The sequence below is a fragment of the Antechinus flavipes genome, chromosome 2 (genome assembly GCF_016432865.1).
Source record: "Antechinus flavipes isolate AdamAnt ecotype Samford, QLD, Australia chromosome 2, AdamAnt_v2, whole genome shotgun sequence".
NCBI classification, from domain to species: domain Eukaryota; kingdom Metazoa; phylum Chordata; class Mammalia; order Dasyuromorphia; family Dasyuridae; genus Antechinus; species Antechinus flavipes.
This window is the reverse complement of record NC_067399.1, coordinates 103,852,543-103,877,339: the sequence shown is the minus strand read 5'-3', so window position 1 is coordinate 103,877,339 and position 24,797 is coordinate 103,852,543. Positions and strand designations below refer to the sequence as shown.

Below are 24,797 nucleotides of genomic sequence, written 5' to 3'. Positions count from 1 at the left end.
GATAAGCAGTCTTTGTTGAGTAATAACTAATAGTTCCTGAGGAATTTGCTTTATAGAAAAGAAAAGGATAATGTTTATTTTATACCTCAAAGTACTTAATATTTAATTGAAGAGAGATTAGCATGCAAAAGATAAATAACATAGGTCAAATGCTACAGAAGTCTCAGACAGTAGTTACTAGAAGTTTAAAGACCACCAGTCAAAGGGAATATAGAAAGATGGTGTCTCCAGGAGTTCCCGTTAAAAAGGGATGATCTTTTTTCAATTTTACTTTTAGTTTTAGATTGTAATGGGAGGAACAGGTGGAAGGGAAACAAACAAGTAATCAAAACAAATTCCTTTATTAGCCATATCCACTGCTCACATAGAGGTGAATAGCAAACCTCATAAATCCTCTAGAATTGTGGTTGATCATTGTGTTGATCAGAATTCCTAAGGCTTTCAAAGTTGTTTGTCTTTATGATACTATTCATATTGTACATACTGTTTCATTAGTTCTGCTCACTTTATTTTGCATCAGTTCATACAAGTTTTCCCAAATTTCTCTGAAACCATTCCCTTCATCATTTGTTATAGCACAATAATATTCCATCTAATAACTTGTTTAACCATTCACCATATAATGAGTACTACCTCAGTTGTCAATTCTTTGCAAACATGAAAATACCATAAATATTTTTCTTACATAAAGAGCCTTTTCCTCTTTCTTTGATCTCTCTGGGGAACAGTTAGTATCAAATATTTTTGGGTCAAAAGATATATTTTGCCAATCTAATAGGAATGAGGTAATACAATTTAAGAGTTGTTTTAATTTGCATTTCTCTATTAATGATGTAGAGCAGTTTTTATCACTTTACATCACATTTCTTCTGAAAACTGCCTATTCATATCCTATGTCCACTTAGCATATAAGAGAATGTCTCTTACTGCTGTAAATTTGAATCAGTTCCACATGAGAATGATCTCAAAGAAGCTTAGAAACTTCTTGTTTTTACATGAACATATGGTAACAATTCCTACTGATTAGAACAAAAATATTGTATGTCTATCATCTGTCAGCTAGGTGGCAGTGAATAAAGTACCAGGCCTAGAATCAGGAAGATTGACATCCTGAATTCAAATCTGACCTCACACACTTATTAACTGTGTGATTCTGGGAAAGTCACTTAACTCTGTTTTCCTCAGTTTCCTCATTTGTAAAATGAGCCAAAGAAGGAAGTGGCAAACCATTCCAATATACTACCAAAAAAATCCCAAATGGGATCAGAAAGAGTTGGATTGGATTGAAAATGACTAAACAACAATAATGTCATCTCATCAAGAACCCAATAGCATGAAAAGGGACAATTTAATTTGTCCAGGATTAAAAACAATCAGTAGAATCTCTCCATAACATTTATAATCAATTCTGTTACTTCTTTTTCTGGTTCTTAGTAGCTTTTTTCATATCCCAAGTTCTATGTTAACCTTGACAAAAAAAAAATGTTGAAGTCAAAACATTTGGCATATCTATCCTAGGGAAGATGGGAACATGAGAAATGGAAAACCTGCAAGTTTACAGAAAGGGTAACTATAATTTTGGGCAGACAAAAGCTTAGTAGCAGAGAGTTGATAAGAGTAATGGACCGAGGCAAGCTCATACTATCAATTCTGTGAAGAAGAAATCCCCTCAGGAGTATTTGGAAGAACACATTGTGGCAATTTTGTTATCTTCAAGATGTAGGGGAAAAAATGGAAGCCTTTACCTAGTGACAAAGGTTTTCTAGACACTAGGACACTAAGACTAAAATCTCCACAAGAACACACAAGTCCAGAACTAGCAGAGATTAGACCAAGAAGGCATACAGACAATGCCCTCCTGACTTTGGCTATTCAAATCATAGCGGAATATCAAGTGTCATCTAGTACTAATGTGTGGATGATAAAAGAGGCATATAATGTTTGAAGATAGAATGGAAACACATATTCAAAAGGTAAGTGCTCTGCAGGCACAAGATTGACTGGGCACAGTTTTTAGCTGACCCCAAGTAATCATCATAAAATATTTAGATAAATACAGGAATCCTATCAGCTTCTCCATAGTCCTATTATGTCCTAACAAGCAAAATCAGGGCAAATTTCAGCAGGATTTTTGACTTGCATTTGTAGTCATTTAATACTAGTTTCTAAAATAGACTTGATCTTCAGGCAAAAACAGTTCTTAAAATATTCGATGCTATTAAGTAGAGGCATTTCTTAGAGAAATTACAGGTTCAGTTCCAGACCAACCCAATAAAGCAAGTCACAAATTTTGTTTCCAGTGCATATAAAAGTTATGTTTATATCATACTGTAGGCTAATATGTATGCTAGAGTGTTATGTCTAAAGAAAAATGTACATAAGTTAAAAAGTACTTTATTATTAAGAACTATGAATCATCATCTGAGTGCTCGAGGCTGGATCTGAATTCAAGTCTTCTTGACTCCAATACTGGCACTCTATCTACTGCACCATCCTAGCTTCCCAATAGGATCTTACTGAAATACAGTTCTCTGATATGTGATAGATCAGTACCTAAAACCACCAAACCGTGTATATCTATCTGAGAGCCATTAGCTTAGACAGAAAAGATGTGAACAAGAAAATGTGCAAAATTTCATTTGGTTATGGTAGTCCTACTTAATTCAGGGGACACTAAGAAACTAAAGGAGCATATGGAGGAGAAAAAAGATCCAATTTGTGTAGAATGACTATTCCATACAGCTAAATAAAGATGGATCTTGAAATGTGAAACAATGACTAACATTTATATAGTGCCCTAACATTTGTTGTAACTGTTACTTCATTTGCTTCTTATAGAAATCCTGAGAGATAGGTACTATTATCCCCCCATTTTATGGATAATGCAAATGAAGCAGAGAATGATTAAGTGAATTCTTCAATGTTACACAATTAGGGTCTAAGGTGCGGTCTGAATTTAGGTTTTCCTGACTCCAAGTCTAAGCTATTCCACTGTACCAAATCTTGGAAACCTGTTATTTTCTGTCTTGAAACTAGACAGATATAGTTGAGCACAGCTGGAAATATGAAAAATTTTTGAAATGTAAAGTGTGTGGTTTTGAGGTACCCAGAAATCCTAGGTGTGAAGAAACCTGCAGGAATTCAGCAAGAGATCTGGAAAAGTTGGCTAAGATGTTTAACCATGTTAAATGTATTTGGGATAGAGGTGAGAAAAATGAACATTTCTAGGCAAATGTGCCTCTAAATCCATTTAAATGAGTGTCCACTGATTTGTTAAGGATTGATATGGTGTAAGAAAAAAGTATTGTGTCTTAAGCAGTTTCAAAGTACAAAAGAAGTATATTTATATATTAGTTTTGAATTCTGTACTTATACAGTAAGTAAAGCTGAAATGTCAGTAAAAACAATAACAACAAAGCCTTCACAAAATTCCTGCCAGTTGGAACATAAAAAAGGTAGAAAAAAGAATATCCACATATATTTCAAATGGTTAGTCAATGAAATAGAATTAGAAAACTTTTTAAAGCAAAGTTTAGTTAATTTGGCATCTGTTGCCTGGCCAGTTGAAACATACAGGTAGGATTCCTAGGACAAATTTATTTTGGGATCAAGTAGGAAATAGAATAGTACAGAAGTTAGCAATAGCAGAGGGAAGTCACAGAAGACAGTCGAACAAGAGTGGTCTGTCTTCCAGGATTCTGTAGTCTCTAGAAGGGCAAGTTCCATTTGCCCAAGCTAAATTCTGTCTCTGCTGGTTTTATATGGTGTTAGTTTGGGCACCTAAATTAACTGTGTCAGGGCCTAAGTAAAGAGGATAAATCTATGGCTGAGAATGAGTTGGCTTATGCAAAATAATTTCTTTCCATACAAACATCAAAAAAATCTTTGAATTTTGCTTTCAAGATGACTAGAGAAAAAGTCATACTTTCAAAACTTCATTATTTTGCTAAATATGGATTTGAAGGATTAAATGTGGATGTCAGAGGGATAGAAACTGAGTTCTAACAATTCAAAAGATTTTTCATCCTACTGAGAATTAATTAACAAATAAAAAGAATATTGTATTAACTACCACTGAAAGGAAAAGGTAATCCTATATTTAAATGGTATATAATTTGACGTCATTCTCTATGGTGGGTTTCTGGATGAATTATGAGACAACAGCAAGTAGTAATGTGAACACTTAAGAGCCAGAATGCAATGGAATTTACTGAAAGGATGAACTGAAAACATTGGTGTGTGGAGTTGTTTGGGGGAAGGGAGTTGCTCCTTACTGGTGGATTATGGATCATCAATAAACATACTGGTTGGGAGCCAAACCAGAGACAAAAGACTGATTCTCTTAAATGAACTAAAGTAAAATGTATTTTAATAATAAATGAATGAGATCTTTTTCAGGTAACAAATGGAGAGAATGTCCAAAGCCACTTTTAACCTACAGTTGGACCCATGTAGCTCAATATTGAAACATTATTCTCAGGGCACTAGGACTTCAAGGGAAAGATTTGGACATGTAAAATGGGTCAATGTAATGCGATAATGCTAAGAAGAATATTGTTGTAATGGGAAATTCCATCCAAGAGACGAGAGAAATAAGAGAGGGATCATCTCTAAGGAGATACAGAAAGACTAAGGGTAGGCCTTCACCTCTTGAGTGAGTAGGTTGGAAGGAGCCCCCTACTCATGAGATAATTCCCCTGCTTATGAGTAACTCTGGAGGGAACTTGCCTCCAACTATGAAAGGTTGTCCTTAATCCCGTGGAAGCACTATAGGCAATAAAATTAACATAGACTTAAAAATGTGTAGCCTGATGCACATAACTATACATTCCCAAAGGAAAGAGGGAACTAACTTTTAGATGGTTACACTCTCTGGAAGAACAGTTTTGCATAATACATGAACTGTATTGGTGGCCAAATGTAACAGAGGACTAAGGACCTCAAAATGACTTCAAATCCCCAGTTGCCTTCTGGCTTCTAGACAAACTATAGCAAGGCCTCAGATCTAACTTTCAAGTGGACTAAAATGGTCTGATTCACTACACCTAAGAGAGAAAAGTAGTTCCTATTGATGGTGATTTCTATATCTATAAGATATCTATAAGATTGTGGTATCAACATGAAAGAATGATGTAGCTAGTACACTATTCAAACACTGGTGACTCCTTTGTGGGGGAAGTGGGGAAAAATCTCAATTATCATCCAAATGGATAAAGATTTGGCTATCACTATAAAATAGTAGAGGAACATCAAAAACACTGCATATTCAAAGGCAATTTTAGGAAATCTACATGCAGTCACCCAGGCAAGTAAGGGAATTATACTCTGACAAATACATTTCATAAACACTTTCTGGAAGTGAAGAAAATAGATAAATGTAACACAGATCTTCTCTTAAGCCCAAGTAGAAAAGCCTTGACTTAGTCATGAATCAGCTAGGAAGAGGGGTTTGTGTCCTATAATGGTTGAACATATGACACTTCTGAAAATGGGCCCTCCTTCCACCCCAAATGGGAGAACTAGATGACTGAATCTTTTTGGTCCAACCAAAATACAAATGCAGAGCAATGAAAAAAATGGGCTATTAAGGTCAGGAGACATCATCCTATTATGACTTCACTGTTTACAAATAAACTGCTTATCTTTATTTTAAGAATATGCTGTTTTAGGAGCAACTAGGTGGTGCAATGGATAAAGCCCCAGCCCTGAAGTCAGGAGGACCTGAGTTCAAATTTGGCTTCAAGGTACTTTAACACTTCCCTAGCTGTGACCGTGGGCAAGTCACTTAACCCCAATTGCCTCAGCAAAAAATAAAAATAAAAAAAGAATATACTGTTTTAAACACTTGATCTCAAGGATACAGAGAGCTAGGACAATATATATATGAACATGATTCATTAACTAGAAAAAAAGGTCAACAAAGGTACAAGAAGAGGTGGAGAGTTTTATGATTTTTCTTGAGAAAAATTTTCAAGATGTGGTTGGATTATTTTATTAAAAGTACAATAGATCCAGTCATAATCAAAAGTATAAACATCAAAAATTGGATGAGAAATTTAAAGAACCATATCATTTATGGATTATTTATGCAAAGACTCTGCAAATGCTATAAATAATTTGAGCTATGTTTGGAGATGAAATTTTCTATAGTTGGAAACAATAGGCAAGGAAATCAATTGGAGGCACACCTCCAAATTCATGGACTTTATATGTAACCAACCTGACATTGTATCAACAAACAAAAAAATCTGGCCACAGGATTCAACTGGAAATCATCTATATCTAAACCAGATAACTACATAGGTTTTTATTCAACTGAAGTTGTTTCATGGTGTGAGAAAGAACACATAAAGAACTTGGCTCAAAAACATGGATTAACGAATCAGCCTTGTTTCTAGCTTCTGTCATATCATATATAATATACAGCTCACAGTTTGCAGTCCATCAGCATTTTGAGATATTTTTTAGATTAAATGCTCTCTAGCCATGCTGTCTTTCCTTACTTTGTAATAAGAGAAGCTGAATATCTGAACTCAAATGTAAAGCTTTTATACATATAAATTTATATCTAGTTAATGTTATCTTAGATTAAGCTCTGGGTTGTTACTTGTCAAGATCTTTTTGTGTCTTGCCACTCACAGTGTTAGCTGTTCTTCCCAGCTTTGTACCATCAACACAATGTGATAAGCTTGCCATGTAAAGTTTTATCCAAATAATTAAGAAGCACAGATTTCTGGAGCACTTCACTGAAAACCTCTTTAGGTTTCCATCAAACCATTAATGATTAATCTTTGGATCAAACCATTCAACCAGTTAATGATTTGATGTTAACTTGGAAGGAAGTGGAGCACCCCAAGGATCTGTGCCTGGGCCATTTAATTATTTCTTTTTAACTAATGACTTGAATCAAAGACAAGTTCACTGACCTCTAATTTGTAGGCCTCATTTTCTTCCCTTTTCAGAACATAAAAGAAACATCTGTCCTCCCTCCAATCCTGTCCTTCTCCCTTTCTCCATAATCTTTCCAAATACTGACAGTGGCTCAGGAATCATATCTAATCAATTCTTTTAAGACCTAAAATAGTTTCTCTGGGTCTGCTAATTTGAACACATCAAAAGCAACAAGATATTTATTTACTCTCCTTATTTATCTTTGCAATTAATTTTCTTTATGTTCTATATACTTTCCCATTTAAAATAATTCTTTTTTCCTACCCAACTCCTGACTTCATACAAAGGAACATACTGTTTCTCTCTTAAGTAACCTAACCTCTCAGTTGTACCTACTCATTTCTCATCACCTACTCTTCCAATGGACCATAGCTACACAATGAAAATAGACCTATCCATAATCTGGCTGTCATCCACAAGTACCTCTCCCTCTGCCTTGGAACCTCCAAACCTGTTCTTCATTCTAACCATAATCTCCAATCACCCTACCCCTAAGGTTTTTTTTCTTCTGAGAACATCACCACTGCACTAAATTTCCCTCCTTTTCTATTTTTGACCCTCCTATTTCACTTGAAAAATGGAAGACATTTGCAGAGAGCTCCCTTCTCTTCTCATTCAGATACTTCTCCTTCACTTTTTCCTCCTCCATCCTGACATGAAGAAATAGCCCTTCTCCTTGCCAAGGCAAACCCCTCTATATGAACAAGTGACTCTAGTCTACCTGTTTTCTGGAACCAAATATCCCCTCTGTTACCCCAGTTTTTTCACAAATTTACTCTCCTTATTTACTTACTGCTTCCCTATTGCCTACAAATACAAATATCCTCCCCTTCCTCAAAATTCTCATATGTACCTTTCCTTTCCTTTTTTTTTTTTTTTTTTTTTTTTTTTTTTTTGCTGAGGTAATTGGGGTTAAGTGACTTGCCCAGGGTCACACAGCTAGGAAGTATTAAGTGTCTGAGACCAGATTTGAACTCAGGTTCTCCCGACTTCACCCCTTTCATTCTTTTTTAAAAAATGTTTTTATTGCTCTCTGGTTTTTCACATCATTCATAGTTTTCCTTAGAATCATTATCCTTTATATTTCCTAGAGAGTCATCCCATTTAACAAAAAATATTTTTTTAAAGATGGGAAAAAAATCATCATAAATAATACACAGAAAGTCTAAAAACCTGTGCACTGTATATTTGTGGACCCTGACTCCAATTATGGAAAAATGAAGGGAGGAGGAAAGTGTCTTCTCATCTCTCTTTTTTTGAGTGAAGTAGCCACACTTTTTTTTTGTGATTTTTGATATGGGGGGGGGGGGTGGGGAAAGAGGGGAAGAAAGGCTGTTCATTCTGTTTACATTTCTTTGTTTATATTGTTGCAGTAATTGTATACATTCTTTTTTGTTTTCTTCACTCTGTTTTAGTTCATACAGATCTTTCCAAGTAATTCTATATACATCACATTTGTATTTCCTGAGATCTCAAAAAATATTCTGCTATATTGTGTACCATAATTGATTTAGCCGTTCCCTGATCAATGGAATAGTGGAATCTATTTTGTTTCCAATTCGTTGCTATCACTTACAGTCCTTCAACAAATATTTTGGTATTATTATATGTTATGAATACTTTCTACTTATCAATACCTCCAAGGACTATAAACCTAATAATGGAATCCTCATGTTAAAGGATATGAATATTTTAGTCACTATATTTGCATCACTCCAAATGGCTTTCCAAGTGATTCCACAGGTTCACAGCTCCACTGACAGTACATTAATAAGTAATGACTATTCTCATTTTTTCTTTTGCAATCAGTATTTTGGAGTCTTCATGATTTCATATGGCTGTTTAGAGTCGGCAATTCTTTTGAGAAGTTTTTATAATCTTAGACTAGTTTATCTATTATTTATGTATCTTGGACACTAAATATCAGAGAAATATGATGCAAAGATTTTTTCCTATTTGACTCACCACTCCCCTTCTTATTCTACTTGAATGAGAATGTTTACTTGGTCTTTTTTAACTGTCTTTTCTTTTGATTAGATAAGAATACATCTCCTACCCATAGTGCTAGTCTGAGCCTAATTTCTGAAAGAGTGCTTTCCAGTTTTTCTGGCATTTTTCTTTTTAAACAGGGAGCTCTTTTTTGTTTTCTGATTTACTGAATAACCCATTGTTCAGTAAATCAGAAAGTTCCAGTGTTTCTGATCCTCCCCTGCTAAAGAGAATTAGAATTTAATTTAGGAAAATTATAATTATTCCATTATCTACTTTTCTATTTTATAACCAATGCCAAATAGTTTTTTGTCTACCGCTTTTATAATAATATTTTGAGTTCTGGAAATGTTATTTTCCCACTTCTAGCAGACTTTGATCCCCTTTTCCCCTTGGGGAGGGGACAAGAGAAATGTGGGAACCCTTCTGGAGTATCACATCCCATGGGAATCTCTCTTTAAAGTCTCCAATGGGTATGAAGGTGTTCTTTTCTCATAGGCATCTACTGCTTGTGCCTCCCAGGTTCCTGAAGTCTATCCGGTAAGCTTGGTGGTTCTGGATGGACTGGTAGCCTTTACTAGATGGCAGACACTGTCCTAAGGATTGAAAGTGGCTGAGAGGTGACCAGATCCTTATTTGAAGATTTTGAGGAATTTGAGAAATAGCTCTCTGCTTCCGGCGCCCAGCAGTTTGGCCCTCACCCTGAATTTCATCCATCCAGAGAAGAATAGGAGTCCCTTTCTTCTTTCATCCATGCCCATACTTATATCCCCTATGTTATGCCTGTCAAACTGAACATTCCTTACTCTGCTTGGGTGATGAACCAAACCAGGGGAAGTGTCCTTCACTACTCTGTGTTGCTTTGCTTCAGAGCTAAACTAATACTACCATTACCTTGGCTTGAGTGTGTTGATTAGTATTCCGGGGAAGGGCCATTCATGCCAAAGTTCTGAGGTGCCAAAGAAGTCTTTCCTTGGTCACTTGGTTTCCAGACTTAAGAAGGGTCCTCTATTATGCAGTTTCCAAGCCATCCAGAAGAAATGGGCTCTCCCCATTCTCTTCTTATATCTTACTTCCAAATTCATCATTCAATTGAAACTGCTCTCTCCAAAGTTACCAATAATTTTCCTTAGCTATTCTCCCTGTCTGAAATTCTTTCCTTATCTCATAGTTTCTCTGACTCCAAGTCTCAGCTAAAATCTCATCTTCTCCTAATCCATCTTACGGATAAACTGATTATTTGTGTAGCTTGTTTGTACATAGTTGTTTACTTGTGTTCTTCTACTGTGCACTTCTTGAGAATATGGACTGTCTTTTGCCTTTTTTTGTATTCTCATTACTCAGCACAACTCCTGAAACATAGTATTTAATTAATAATAGCCAACTGACTAATGGCCAAGTGAACAACTAACTGCAAAGATTAAGACTGACATTCTCTGGAAAAGCACAGCTGATTATTAAATTAAGTATAGGTTAATCTTACCTGAAGATTTTAGAGCAAAATTTGGATCATCCCCTAGAGATTTTTTCATTTTTGCAGCTTCATGTGAATCTCCTGAGGGATCTTCTCTTTTATAATCTGAAAACTTAATAATTAATATTAATAATATGGTAATTAATATTAATAATATAATAAAGTATAGTTAAATTAAATCATTTACAGTGTAAAACAACTGTCTATTGTTTGGTCAATAGCTAAAGAACTAATACTTAAAGTCTGTAAGCCATCACTAACATTTTAGAATCTCCTGTACTAATTTTTAAAAGATTAACTAGCCATTCCTGCATTTATGCTTGTCATTCTTATTTCTTAGGGCTTCATTACTGTTATATTCCAAAGTTATCTGAGAAGTAAAATAAGAAAGGAAAAGCCATGCAACTGATAACTGGACACACAGCTAACTTAAAATTAAATCTTTTTGTTAACTTGAAAGCATCTATAAATCACTAATCTGAATGACTGAAGTTTTCTTACATTTAACAAAATGAATCTAAAACAGAACAGGTTATACTTCTGGATAAAAACAATAAAAAGTAAGCTTTTCTGTCAATTTTATAGGGATAAATATTTTTTCCTTCTTTTTAAATAGCTTTTTTATTTTCAGATACATGCAAAGATAGTTTTCAACATTCACCTTTGCAAAACCTCGTGTTCCAAATTTTTCTCCATCCCTTTCTCCCACCCTCTCCCCTAGATCGCAGTAATCTAATATCTGGACCAGCAGGATGAATACAGAGAGGATTGGCGAGACTTACATGAACTGATGCTAAGTGAAATGAGCAGAACCAGGAGATCATTATATAACTCAACAACAATACTGTTTGAGGATGTATTCTGATGGAAATGGATCTCTTCGATAAAGAGAGCTAATTCAGTTTTAATTGATCAAGGATGGACAGAAGCAGCTACACCCAAAGAAAGAACGCTGGGAAATGAATATAAACTGCTTGTATGTTTGTTTTTCTTCCCGGGTTATTTATACCTTCTGAATCCAATTCTCTCTGTGCAACAAGAAAACTGTTCGGTTCTGCACACATATATTGTGTCTAGGATATACTGTAACCTATTCAACATGTAAACGACTGCTTGCCATCTGGGGGAGGGGGTGGAGGGAGGGAGGGGAAAAATCGGAACAGAAATAAGTGCAAGGGATAATGCTGTAAAAAATTACCCTGGCATGGGTTCTGTCAACAAAAAGTTATTTAAAAAAAAAAGTAATCCATTATCTGTCAAACTTATGCAACTTCTATTCATACTTCCACATTTATTATGCTGCACAAGAAAAATCAGATCAAAAAAGAAAAAAAATTGAGGAAAAAAGCAAGCAAACATCAATAAAAAAAAAGTGAAAATACTATATTATGATCCACATTCAGTTCCTACATCCTTTCTGGATATAAATGGCTCTTTCCATCAAAAGTCTATTGGAATTGGCCTGAATCACTTCACTGCTGAAAAAAATCAAGTCCACTATAGTTGATCATTCCATAATCTTCTTGTTGCTGTGTACAATGTTCTTTCACTTCACTTAGCATCAGTTCATGTAAGTCTCTCCAGGTCTTATTGAAATCATCCTGCTAATACTTTCTTATAGAACAATTATATTCCATTTTATTCATATACCATAACTTATTCAGCCATTATCCAATAGATGGGCAGCCACTCAGTTTCCAGGTTCTTGCCACTACAAAACAGGCTGCCCCAAACATTTTTGCACATGTGGGTCCTTTTCCCTTTTTTTAATGATTTCTTTGGGATATAAACCCAGTAGAGACACTGCTGGATTAAAGAGTATGCACAGTTTGATAGCCCTTTAGGTATAATTCCAAATTGCTCTCCAAAATGGTTGGATCAGTTCACAACTACATAGGGGTAAATATTAGAATATTTTATGTGCTGATTTCAAATATATCTTCAGATTTTGTCTATAATCCAATGCTGTCATAGGTATAACAGCTTTATGGCTTGGTGTATTTTTTTCCCCCAAACAAAAATTGTGCCTAACTTATCTAAGAAATACTAGTGCCAATTTTCTGTTCTATTCTATGTGCAGAAGGGAGACTGTAGTGGATGGGGAGGACTGAAGGAAAGTAGAGCAAATACTTGGAACATCCAAGTGTCAGCCAGCATATTTGCACTCTACTTGATATGATTTTTCTATTGTGGAATATTCTCTACTTCTTCCCCATTGTAAAAGAATAGAACACTAAGGAAAACAAATACAAAAAGAAAAACAAAAAAAGTGACAACAGTATGCTTTGATCTGCATTCAAATGCCATCAGTTTTTTCTTTGGATGTGGATAACATTTTTCATTATGAGTCTTTTGAAAGTATCTTGGATCAATGTATTGCTTAGAACAGCCACATCAATCATAGTTGATCATGACAGTGTTACTATTACTGTGTACAATATTCTCCTTGTTCTGCTCTTTTCATTTGGCATCAGTTCATAGTATTCCATTACATTTATATACCACAATTTATTCAGCCATTCCTCAATTGACAGGCATATCTTCAATTACCAATTCTTTGCTATCACAAAGAGAACGACTCTAAATATTTTTATACATGTGGATTTTTTCCTCTATTTTTTTTCTTTCTGAAATTTAGATCTAATAATGGTATTGCTGGATTGAAGAGTATTTTTAGTTTGACTTTAAGCATAGTTCCAAATTGCTTCCCAGGATGATCAGTTCACAGCTTCACCATCAATGTATTAGGCTTCCATTTTCCCACATCATCTGTGGACCACTCTTGATGGAAGTGTTCCCCATATTCATTAATGATGACTTCTAAGTTTTCCAGGAAGAAGTCTAAACATGAATCCAAAAAACAGTTCCTGAGTTAATCTTTACATCCCATAATCTTTTAGGCACTGAGAAGATAGCTGACAATTCCTCAGTCATTTTCTCTCTTGTAGTTTCCTAGAAAATTTTTGGTCACTTTAAAAATGATTTCCATGCAGCTCCTTCAACTCCATTTATAGTTTTTGCAGAATGTTCATCTGCCATCATTTACATTATTTGAAGATGAACAATCATTCCTTTTGTGATTTTAGCCTTATTAATTTTTGGAAATTTATTTTTCAAAGAAAACATACACCATCTGAATATATTACATTAACAAAAATTTTCATTTCCATGTTTTTAGGACTAACAAATAATTGGCTTTTCATATTTTTCTTCCCCTTCTACAATCACTTCTTTCCTTTGGGGCCTATGTTTCTAAATATTGTAGTTTTGATGTTTCTTCTATCCCATTCATGTGTAACAACAGTTAGCACACCCAAGACATAACCCTAATCAAAGAATATTCATCATCAGATCCTTCAGATGTACCAAAAATCCTTTTCATCCTTAATGCTTCTCAAGAAAAATTTTACTTGGTACCTCTCTTGCAGAAGCTAAAAGTTCACCGTGATTTTCGGATATAGTAAAATCATGATGAACAAGGTCATTTAGACATTCTTGTGTCATTCTTAAATGAGGTTCTGAGGATGGAAAGGTTATTTCAAATAAGAATATCACCTTGCTGGTCTCCTACCTTGTTAAGCAGAGACTCACCGCTAATATGAATCATCAGGGTCTTCTTTCTTCATTCAAATTCTAAGTTTTGTTAGAGATAGTTCTTTATTCTATAAGACAGATCTTATGCCTGATGATTTGGATATTACATAGCATATTTAGACTTGGAGGTATCTCTAACATAAATATTAAACAAAAATAGCATTCTGCTGATTGCTCATTTTTGTTGTTTCCAAATCACAGGAACTATATAGGACCATGCAATTCAGATCCTGCTAGTCAGTAGTCAAACCCAATTGATATCACACAAGGAAGAGGGGTCTAATCTTTATTCTGATCACCTACTTTACAACAAAAATAGAAGTCGTATGAGAAAATTTTTATTTCTAATATTAACTGAATTTACTACATACATAAAAGGTACGGTCCAGATGATAAAAGGGATACTGAAAATTTAAATAATGAAAACCAACATTCAAAAAGCCCTAAATACTTAGAAAAACAAGATTAGAAAAGATAATGTTTACCAAATGTCCAACCCAGAACAAACAGAAAAGTCTACTACTAAAACTGATAAGATTCCCTGCATGCCTGAATATGCATGAAATATGTTGCAGTCTGCCCTGCCAGATAGCAAAGAAGGTGGGGCCTCTCAGGACATGCAAAAAACGAACCTCCTACAAAATTGTTACTGTAGACCTTTTCCACTTCCCTACCTCTGCACCCCACCAAATCATTCTTTATCAGTTCCTCATATTGCAAAACATACATCAAGATTCACATCAATCAATAATGGTGGACAACAGAAAATTCTGTTTGCTTTTTTTAGTTTAGCATCAAAAAACACATTTAAAACAGGGCTTCTTAATCTGGGCTCAGTGGACTTGGGTTTTTATTTTTAAATTTTAACAACTGCATTTCAATATGATAATTTTCCCTGTAATCCTATGTGTTTAAATTCATGCATTTACAAATATAACTTCAAAAAAGTATACACAGATGTCATGATTATCAAAAGAGATTCAACACACACACACACACACACGGTAATAAATTTCTGGTCTAAAATATCAGAAATTTTCATGTGAGAAAATATGTTCAAAAGTAAAAAGTGAAATTCTACTAAAAATGAGAACCTTATTATATAAAAGATTCAATCAATTTTAGTTTAAATACAACAGAATGTCATCATGATCCATTTTCTTACACAGATATTCCATAGACCAAATCATGTCTCCATGTATGTGTATGTATATGTATGTTATAGGCATAGACATGCATATAATATTTTTTTTACTGAAGAAATATGAATAAAACAAGATGCCTTTACTAATTCCTCTTCTCCCCCAATAAACAGCACAAAGTCAGAAAGTGTCAAACTTTGAAAATGGCAAAAAAATGACTTTGATCAACTGTATAAGTAACCCATTCTAAGAGAAGTTCTCTAGAGGGTTGTCAATGAAACTAATTCTTCACAAATGAAAATAACACATGATTATCAATATTCTCTTGAGGGAAAAAATAAAAATTTCCCAGATGAAGTACCATGGTGTCTTCCCCTCCAAAAGTTATCTAAAATATAAACATCTGGGCATGCACTTCATTTATCAGTAAAAATGATGGTCTTTTTTGATATTAAATATATTGCACATACCTGTTTATTTCTCTTTCTTTCTTCTTCTTGCTCATATTCTTCTTTTGATTTTCTGGAACATAAATGTCATCAAGAAGAATTTTTAAACAGAAAATAGACATAAGTTTTTTAATCTAGTAATATGAATGATAACTATTATTCAATGAATAAATATCCCTTTATTTTGATTTTATCATGGATGGAATTCTCAGTATAGTAGATATAGAATGAATTTAAGGAAAAAAATTTCCTAATAATTAAAACTATTCAGAAATGGCACAGACTATCTTGAAAGATCATGAGTCCAAATACAATCTCAGATGACCATTAACTGGTGATGCTGCACAAAGATAATGATTACATTAGATGACATCTGAGTTCCCTTCCAATTCTAACACACTGTAATTCTGTGCAAATATTCAATTACTCTACTATTAGAATCAAATATGAATGCTAACTAGAGAATAATATCCCCAATGGGAGTAAATACTCTGGTAAAATATAATTTTCTTGAGTCAGGGCCTCTTTCAGTATTTGTTTTTGTATTCTCTCATGCCTTTCATGAGGCACTGAACTTAGTAGGTGCTTAATAAATATTTACTGAACTAAATTGAATTGAATTGTCTCTAAAGGAGATCATCCTTGACAAAATGTACCTGAGACTTCCTTCCCCCATGTGATTTCCGACTGGAACCTATATAGAATGACTTACCCCAAGATAATCAAGTTCTAAAAAACTGCCAAAATTCTTTAAAAATTATGGAAGTAATTTAATTCTACTTGTTTACAAAAAGTTTTGCTTTACTAAATTGTTTTAATAGATTCTTTTTGTCCTCGCGGAATTATTTAAATTTCTCTCATGACAATGCAAATCAATCAAAAAGTCTTAAAAAAAAAAAATTGGAAGTCTAGAGTTGGAAGACCCTTTCTACTTCTGGATAGCTCAAATAATTAAGAAAATTTTTCCTGAAATCAAGCCTAAATTTATTTCTTTGCAATTTCCACACAGTGCTCCTGCTTCTGTCCTAAGAATAAAATATAATTATTCCTTCAAATAATAATACTAATTAGCATGTATAAAGTACCTAGTATGTGACAGGAACTATGTTAAGTACTTTACAAACATCAACACATTTTATCTTTACAATAAGCCTAGGAGGTAGGTAGTATTATTTTCCTCATTTTACAATTGAGGAAACTAAAGCTGACAAAAGATTAAAACAGAGATTTGCTCAAGACCAATTAGCTTCTAAAATACCTGACGTCTGATTTGAGCTCATGTTTTTCTGACTCTAGATACAGCATTCTGTCCTGGCTGCCTCCAGAATCCTGGAGTTGGAAGAGAACTCAGAGATCATCTAGTTCAACCATTTTTTTTGGCAATATCACCAATTAGTGGGCATCCAACCATCACCTTGCCACTCATAATGACAGATGGCAAATTCTTAAAGAGAGTTATTTCTTTGATCCAATCCTCCTCGAGTCTTCTCACATGAATTATATTATATATACATAAACACATCTACACATGTATATGCATACATACGTCCATATAGACAGATAGATACATACATCATATTACAATTCTTTAAGTAATAAAATGATTAAAGAAAGATACCTAAGAACTTCCCTCAGGATTTTCATTTCTTCTTGTTCAAGTTCACTGACCATATCAGAACCATCTGTTAAACAGTCAGGTAATACACCTATCAAATTGAAAAACAGAAAAAGGTAAAAGAATAAGAATTAATTTTAAAACATTTATTTGTCAATATTATATAGTCCATTATGAAATATAAATTTGTAGTTAAAGTCAAAGTCAAATATTTTAGGCTACCAATTTCTAACTTTAAGGTTATAAAGTAGTTTTATTGCAACAACATTAAATTACAGTCATTTTCAAGCTATTCATAAATACAACTTTTAAAAATCAATCATTCAACAAATATTTAATAAGCACCTGCTTTGTACTAGGCACAAATACAAAGGGGACACAAATACAAAGACTTAAACAAAAACTACTTTCTTGAAACTTACACTGTTATTTCACCAATAACAGCAGAGGCATTTATGATGAATACCGTACTCTGTCAATATCACAAGCAACATCCTCTTTACTTCTCTAATGTGATGAGATTATTTTGAATTTTATCTAATTAAATTTCTATTACTATCAACTTTCATATTACAACACCTGGCCCAGATGAACTACATTCTCAAGTCCTGAAAGAAGTAGCAGATGTGAATATTAAACCATGGTTAGTGGTAACTAAAATGTCATGGAAAAGAGAGGGGTACCACAAAATTGGAGAAAGAAAAATGTCCCAATTTACAAAAAAACCTAACAGAATCTACCAATTAGAGGTCAATGATCTTAACTTCAAATCCTGGGAAAATTCTACAGTGGAGCATTAATGAGATGGCTGGTAAATATCTAGACAAGGAAACAGTGATTAAAAAGATCCAGTTTGGTTTCATCAAGAATAGATATTAGACTACCTTAATTCCTTTTTTGACAGAATTATTAAATAGATGAAGGAAATGTGAATATAGTTTACTTAGACTTTAGCTAAGTTTTTAATTTTAATAAAGTATTTCATGTTATTCTTGTGGAAAAGATAGAGAACTATAAATTAGTTGGAATGCATATGCTCTCAGCCACTGGGAGTCAAAAAGTAATGTATTTTGATGCAGTTGGAAAGCAGAACTCAAAAGAGAGATAACAAATGGTTCAACATCAAAGCGGCAGGTATCCAGTAGAACTTATCAATCACTTAGTTAAGGACACAGATGATGTATGCTTATCAAACCTGCAGAAAACACAAAGCTAGGAGGGACAGTTAACAAGATAACAAAAGTCAGGCTCCAAAAAGATCTCGTCAGACTAGAACATTGGGCCAAATATAAGATAAAATTCAAGTAGGATGAGTAGAAAATATTTTACTTGGACAATTAACTTCACTAGCTTATTAAGAGAGGGGAGGCATGTTGTGTCAAATAATTTAACCCCTCTCTATCTTAACTCCAATCAATATTACTCAACATTACTAGTGTGAATCCAGAAATAGTGATTATTTCTATATGTCTATAACTATACAGTTAGTCTAGTCAACTAATATTAGTACATATTTTCATAGTCATATTTAGGGATAATTACATAAGATTAGATAAGATTCTTTCTTATATTAGGCTCTAGAAACTTAAAACATGGTTTATAAGTTCATTTGCTTAATCACATGAAGCTAACTTTTCCCCCGATGAGTAAGTGACCAAGCTGAAATGTGGTTGGGCTATCCTAATCATATGGAGAATCCCCCACCTTCTTTTTGTTCCTCTGCCCTTCATCATCTCTCTCTCTATTGCCCAATATTGGCCAATACTTGGCTAATGAGTGATCCTTGCCTTGTCTATCATCCTTGCCTATTCCTGGAGGATCAAGATATAGGTCTGTCAAGCAATGAGATCTTGTATTTTACTATGCATCATCTGTATTATCTCTATATCATCTTGTCAGGGCCAAAGATCATCTCAGATCATGAGGAAGATTATGAGGTCCATTTCATTAAAAAGGGCTACATCCCTTTAATAAATTGTCAATGGCTCAGGGCTCTGCCTCAGTTGTTTTTATTGAAGATTGGGCATTTTGGGGTCTATTTAGGTAACATTTTTTTCTGTAAAGGATCAAAGATATTTTGATTGGATACAAGCTCAAGAATATCAGTAATGTTATATAGACCCCAGAGACTCTACTAAAAAGTTATTAGAAACAATCCATACCTTCAGCAAAGTTGCAGGATACAAAATAAACCCACATAAGTCATCAGCATTCTTATATATCACTAACAAAACCCAACAGTTAGAGTTACAAAGAGAAATTCCATTTAAAGTAACTACTGACTGTACAAAATATTTAGGAATCTATCTGCCAAGGGAAAATCAGAAACTTTATGAGCAAAACTACAAAACACTTTCCACACAAATTAAGTCTGATCTAAACAACTGGAAAAATATTAAATGCTCTTGGATTGGGCGAGCAAATATAATAAAGATGACAATACTACCTAAACTAATCTATTTATTTAGCGCTATACCAATCAGACTTCTAAAAAACTACTTTGATGAACTAGAAAAAATAACAACAAAGTTCATATGGAAAAGCAAAAGGTCAAGAATTTCAAGGCAATTAATGAAAAAAAAAAATCAAATGAAGGTGGCCTAGCTGTACCAGATCTAAAATTATATTATAAAGTTACTAAAACCATCTGGTATTGGCTAAGAAATAGACTAGTTGATCAATGGAATAGGTTAGGTTCAAAGGACAAAACAGCCAATAACTTTAATAATATAGTGTTTGACAAACCGAAAGACCCCAGTTTTGGGGATAAGAATGCATTATTTGACAAAAATTGCTGGGAAAATTGGAAATTAGTATGGCAGAAACTAGGCATTGACCCACACTTAACACCAAACACCAAGATAAGGTCAAAATGGGTTCATGACCTAGGCATAAAGAATGAGATTATAAATAAATTGAAAGAGTATAGGATAGTTTACCTCTCAGACCTGTGGAAGAGGGAGGAATTTATGACCAAAGAACTAGAGATCACTATTGACCACAAAATAGAACATTTTGATTATATGAAATTGAAAAGTTTTTGTACAAACAAAACAAATGCAGACAAGATTAGAAGGGAAACAATAAACTGGGAAAACATTTTTACAGTCAAAGGTTCTGATAAAGGCCTCATTTCCAAAATATAGAGAATTGACTCTAATTTATAAGAAATCAAACCATTCTCCAATTGATAAATGGTCAAAGGATATGAACAGACAATTCTCAGATGAAGAAATTGAAACTATTTCTAGCCATATGAAAAGATGCTCCAAATCATTATTAATCAGAGAAATGCAAATTAAGACAACTCTGAGATACTACATACCTGTCAGATTGGCTAGAATGACAGGGAAAGATAATGTGGAATGTTGGAGGGGATGTGGGAAAACAGGGACACTGATACATTGTTGGTGGAATTGTGAACACATCCAGCCATTCTGGAGAGCAATTTGGAACTATGCTCAAAAAGTTATCAAACTGTGCATACCCTTTGATCCAGCAGTGTTTCTACTGGGCTTATCCCCAAAGAGATACTAAAGAAAGGAAAGGGACCTGTGTGTGCCAAAATGTTTGTGGTAGCCCTGTTTGTAGTGGCTAGAAGCTGGAAAATGAATGGATGCTCATCAACTGAAGAATGGCTGGGTAAATTGTGATATATGAATGTTATGGAATATTATTGTTCTGTAAGGAATGACCAGCAGGATGAATAAAGCAGGACTGGTGAGACTTACATGAACTGATGCTAAGTGAAATGAGCAGAACCAGGAGATCATTATATACCTCAACAATGATACTGTTTGAGGATGTATTCTGATGGAAGTGGATATCTTTGATAAAGAGAGCTAATTCAGTTTCAATTGATCAAGGATGGACAGAAGCAGCTACACCCAAAGAAAGAACACTGGGAAATGAACATAAACTGCTTGCATTTTTGTTTTTCTTCCCGGGTTATTTATACCTTCTGAATCCAATTCTCCCTGTGCAACAAGAGAACTGTTCGGTTCTGCACACATATATTGTATCTAGGATATACTGTAACCTATTCAACATGTAAAGGACTGCTTGCCATCTGGAGGAGGGAGTAGAGGAAGGGAGGGGAAAAATCGGAACAGAAGTGAGTGCAAGGAATAATGCTGTAAAAAATTACCCTGGCATGGGTTCTGTCAATAAAAAGTTATTTAAGAACTAAAAAAAAAAAATGTTATATAGAAACCATAAAGTCCACATAATCTTGAGCTTCAATTGAAGCACAGCCTCTAGGAATAATCAAGTGATACTATACACTGTCCACTACTTTTGTCAGATCTTTTCTGGAATACTGAGTTCAGTTCTTGTGTCACTATGTAAAGATTTGAAAAGGAAAGAATTCACACAAGAATGCAACCAGAATAAGAGAGATTTGAATATCTCTCAAATGAGGTTCATTCAGTTGAAGGCACTGGGCATGTTTAATTTGAAGAAGATTCAGAAGGGTCATTTTATCTCTTTTCAAGTATCTGAAAAGCTATCACATAGAGAAGATGAATTAAACTTGTTCTATTTGGTCTGCAAGGGCAGAATCAGGAGCAAAAGGTAGAAACTACAAAGAGGCAAACTGAGACTCAAACGGGCCTAGGAAAAATGTCCTAACAATTTTAGCTATTCAAAAATGGAAAAGGTTCCTCTTCCTTGGAAATTTTCAAGCAGATGACAAACTTGTCAGGTTATAGTGGGGATTTCCTTTATTCATGGGTTAGACTAGATGACCAATGAGGTCCCTTCCAAATCTCTAATTGTGTGATTCTAAGGGCATTCTATTTGGTTAGAATAAGAAAATCTGAGAAACAACAGAAACATACATCAAAAGAAGTTTATCACAAAATTTACACATTATTTCTCTCCTCCCTGCCAATCTTTGTAAGAATAATAGAAAAATGAGGCTACTATGAGTGTATTATTATGAAATAATCTCGAACTGTCAAAACATTCACAGGATCTATTTAGATCCAACCTCTTATGAAAAACTAGGTAATCAGTAGAAATTCCGATTTTTATTATTCAAAAGATTTTTCTTGAAGGCACAAAGCTTGTGGAGAAAGGGTTTGTGAATTTTTTGTTTTTCTTTTTCAGCAATCAGGGTTAAGTGACTTGCCCAGGGTCAAACAACTAGTATTAAGTGTCTAAGGCTGAATTTGAACTCAAGTCTTCCTGACTCCAGAGCCAGTACTCTGTCTACCCACTGCACTCCCTAGATGTCCCAAAGTCTGTAACTTTTTATGAGTGAGGATAGTGTGGAAGTGTAGAAACTGTAAAAATATAAAAATCTAAAATAAATTAACAATCGTATTCAAAATTTAAAAAATAGAATAATTTGTGTGGGAAGCCAGGAATTAAATTTTTATCGAAATTTAAGTAAAACTTAAAGCTGGAGTTTGTATTTCATAAAAAAATAATGTGCATTTCTGATCTGAATTCCAAACATCTACAAAATTTCAAGCTAATTATTTTACTGGAAATACTCGATAAAAATGTTTTTATTAATTATTATTTCAAAAAGTCATAAAATAGTTAAGTAAATTCTCCACCCTGGAGAATACATCTTAGCTTCCAATGAGATATTATATGGATTTATTTATATAGCAGTGGAAGTAAAAAAGAGGAAGAATAAGCCTCCTCTATCTAAAAGCAGTTTTCCAGAACACAGAATACTGGTTTTTGGCTAGGGCGAAGTCAGATGGAAGCTAAATTCAGAAAGTTCCCAAACTACTATGAAAGAATCTGGGGAAGCTTTAAATGATGCTCAAGATTAAAGGCTCTGTGAGAAAAAGTCTCCAAGCTAAACTGAAAAAGTAAATTCACAAGGGAAATATAAGGGAAGGGTTATTTTTGTTTTCGGTTTTTCTCCATGCAATTTTGCAAGCTGTTCTGGAGACAGAAGGTGAAAACAGAAATGACATAGTTATATTCATATCCCAAATTCATTATCAACTTCAGCTCCTTCTAAGAAGTCCTTATTGGCTGATTTCCTCATAGTTAACAGCACTTTCTATCATGATGGAAAGAATAGTGGTCTTTGATAACTAAATTTATATAATTTCATAAGAAATATTTTACTAGTAAAGCATACCTACCATTTGAGGCAGATTGTAACCTTTCATGTCTTGGTATGATCTTCCTGAGTTGCTAAAGCCAAAAACTTCATCAATGAGTGGTCAATTTGTAGTAACAGCTTAGGGACTTAGGCAGGATGGGACTTTGAAAAGACCCATCCATATATAACAACTTTCCAGCACTGATGTTCTGTTATCAGAATCTCTAAGAACTCAGAATTATATACTTTTCATGATGAAGTATGAGAGAATTTTTTAAGGGAATTTTTTAGGAAAAAATATTGCTAACATTATTGGATACACACTTTTAATAAAATTAATGTACTTTGGTCCTTGGGAAAAAGGCTTCTAAGTCATGTATCACTTCAAGTTATTAAAGTATTAAAGTAACTATAGACTTGAGTAGTACAAGAAACCTGTACTATGATCACAATCAAATTAATACAGATAAGGTTGTAAAATATGTCTAACAAAAATTTCTAATTTTTAAAATTTACCATTTCTCTCCTGAATTATTCGAATTGCTTGCAGCTGCATTTCTATATTTTTCTGGACCATCATTGCTTTAAATATACTGAAATCTTCAGCTGCCAACACAGGTTGCAAGATGGCCTGTAGAAAGAAATGTATGTTAACTTTATCATTTACTTATAATTTAAAATTTTCTAAAGTTTCTCTCCAAAAATATTTTAAGAGATCTGTGTTTGAATTTGTGAGTGTGGAGACTACCAGCTCTAATTATATTACAAATCACTTAATCTCTCAGTCTCCTAGTCTTCATTTAGAAAATGAAAATAAAGAGCAATACTTGTACTACTAACTTTACAAGACTGATATGAGGAAGGCACAAAACTTATGTAAACAGATGCTGTTATCATATGAGTTGTTACAGGCTAGTTTGATACCAAAATACTCTTAAAAGTACCAAAAACCAAACTATTAGACTTGGAATAGAATCTCTATAGGCTATAATCTACTATAGTAATCTGTTCATTTATGATTAAAATTGATTGGGATAGTTTTTCTCACTCGATGTATAGGACTCTTCCCCACTGTTCTGGACTTAATTCTAGAACCTCACAGGTTAGCTATAAGGGTCATTCAAAATAACTGAAATGTTAACACATTTTGAAAGGGTTCCATTAGCAAATAAAATGTATTATAAATACAATAAAAACAACAAAAATATCTCATTTAACTTATATTCAGGAATTGAGAAAACGGATTTGGATGTATAGGAAACAAAGTAAAATTAGTTCTCATCTCAACATAGATTTCCTTTATCTTTCTTAACTAAAATTGGGGAAGTTTATGAAAAATTAGCTTTGGAACCAAAAGTTTACAGACGATATATATTATATACAGACTACATATTCAAAATGGAAATGTAATCTTGAACATTAAAAGTTACAAGTTATAGCCAAGATGCCAGCTTGAATAAAGATGCCCAGCGCCTCACTAAAAACCTGAACTGTATATCAGACCAAATAATGA

The 24,797-nt window shown here is 33.8% G+C and overlaps 1 protein-coding gene across 1 annotated transcript in view; it reads right to left on the bottom strand.

The window, feature by feature from the left end:
- The window catches only part of CFAP36 (cilia and flagella associated protein 36), a 40,820-nt gene that overhangs the window by 2,152 nt on the left and 13,871 nt on the right, over positions 1-24,797 (bottom strand). The window contains exons 4-7 of the mRNA XM_051975308.1: positions 23,801-23,915; positions 17,218-17,305; positions 15,621-15,672; positions 10,424-10,526 (exon numbers count right to left, since the gene is read on the bottom strand). Of these exons, the coding sequence (XP_051831268.1) occupies positions 10,424-10,526; positions 15,621-15,672; positions 17,218-17,305; positions 23,801-23,915 (358 nt within the window). The remainder of the gene's footprint in view (positions 1-10,423; positions 10,527-15,620; positions 15,673-17,217; positions 17,306-23,800; positions 23,916-24,797) is intronic.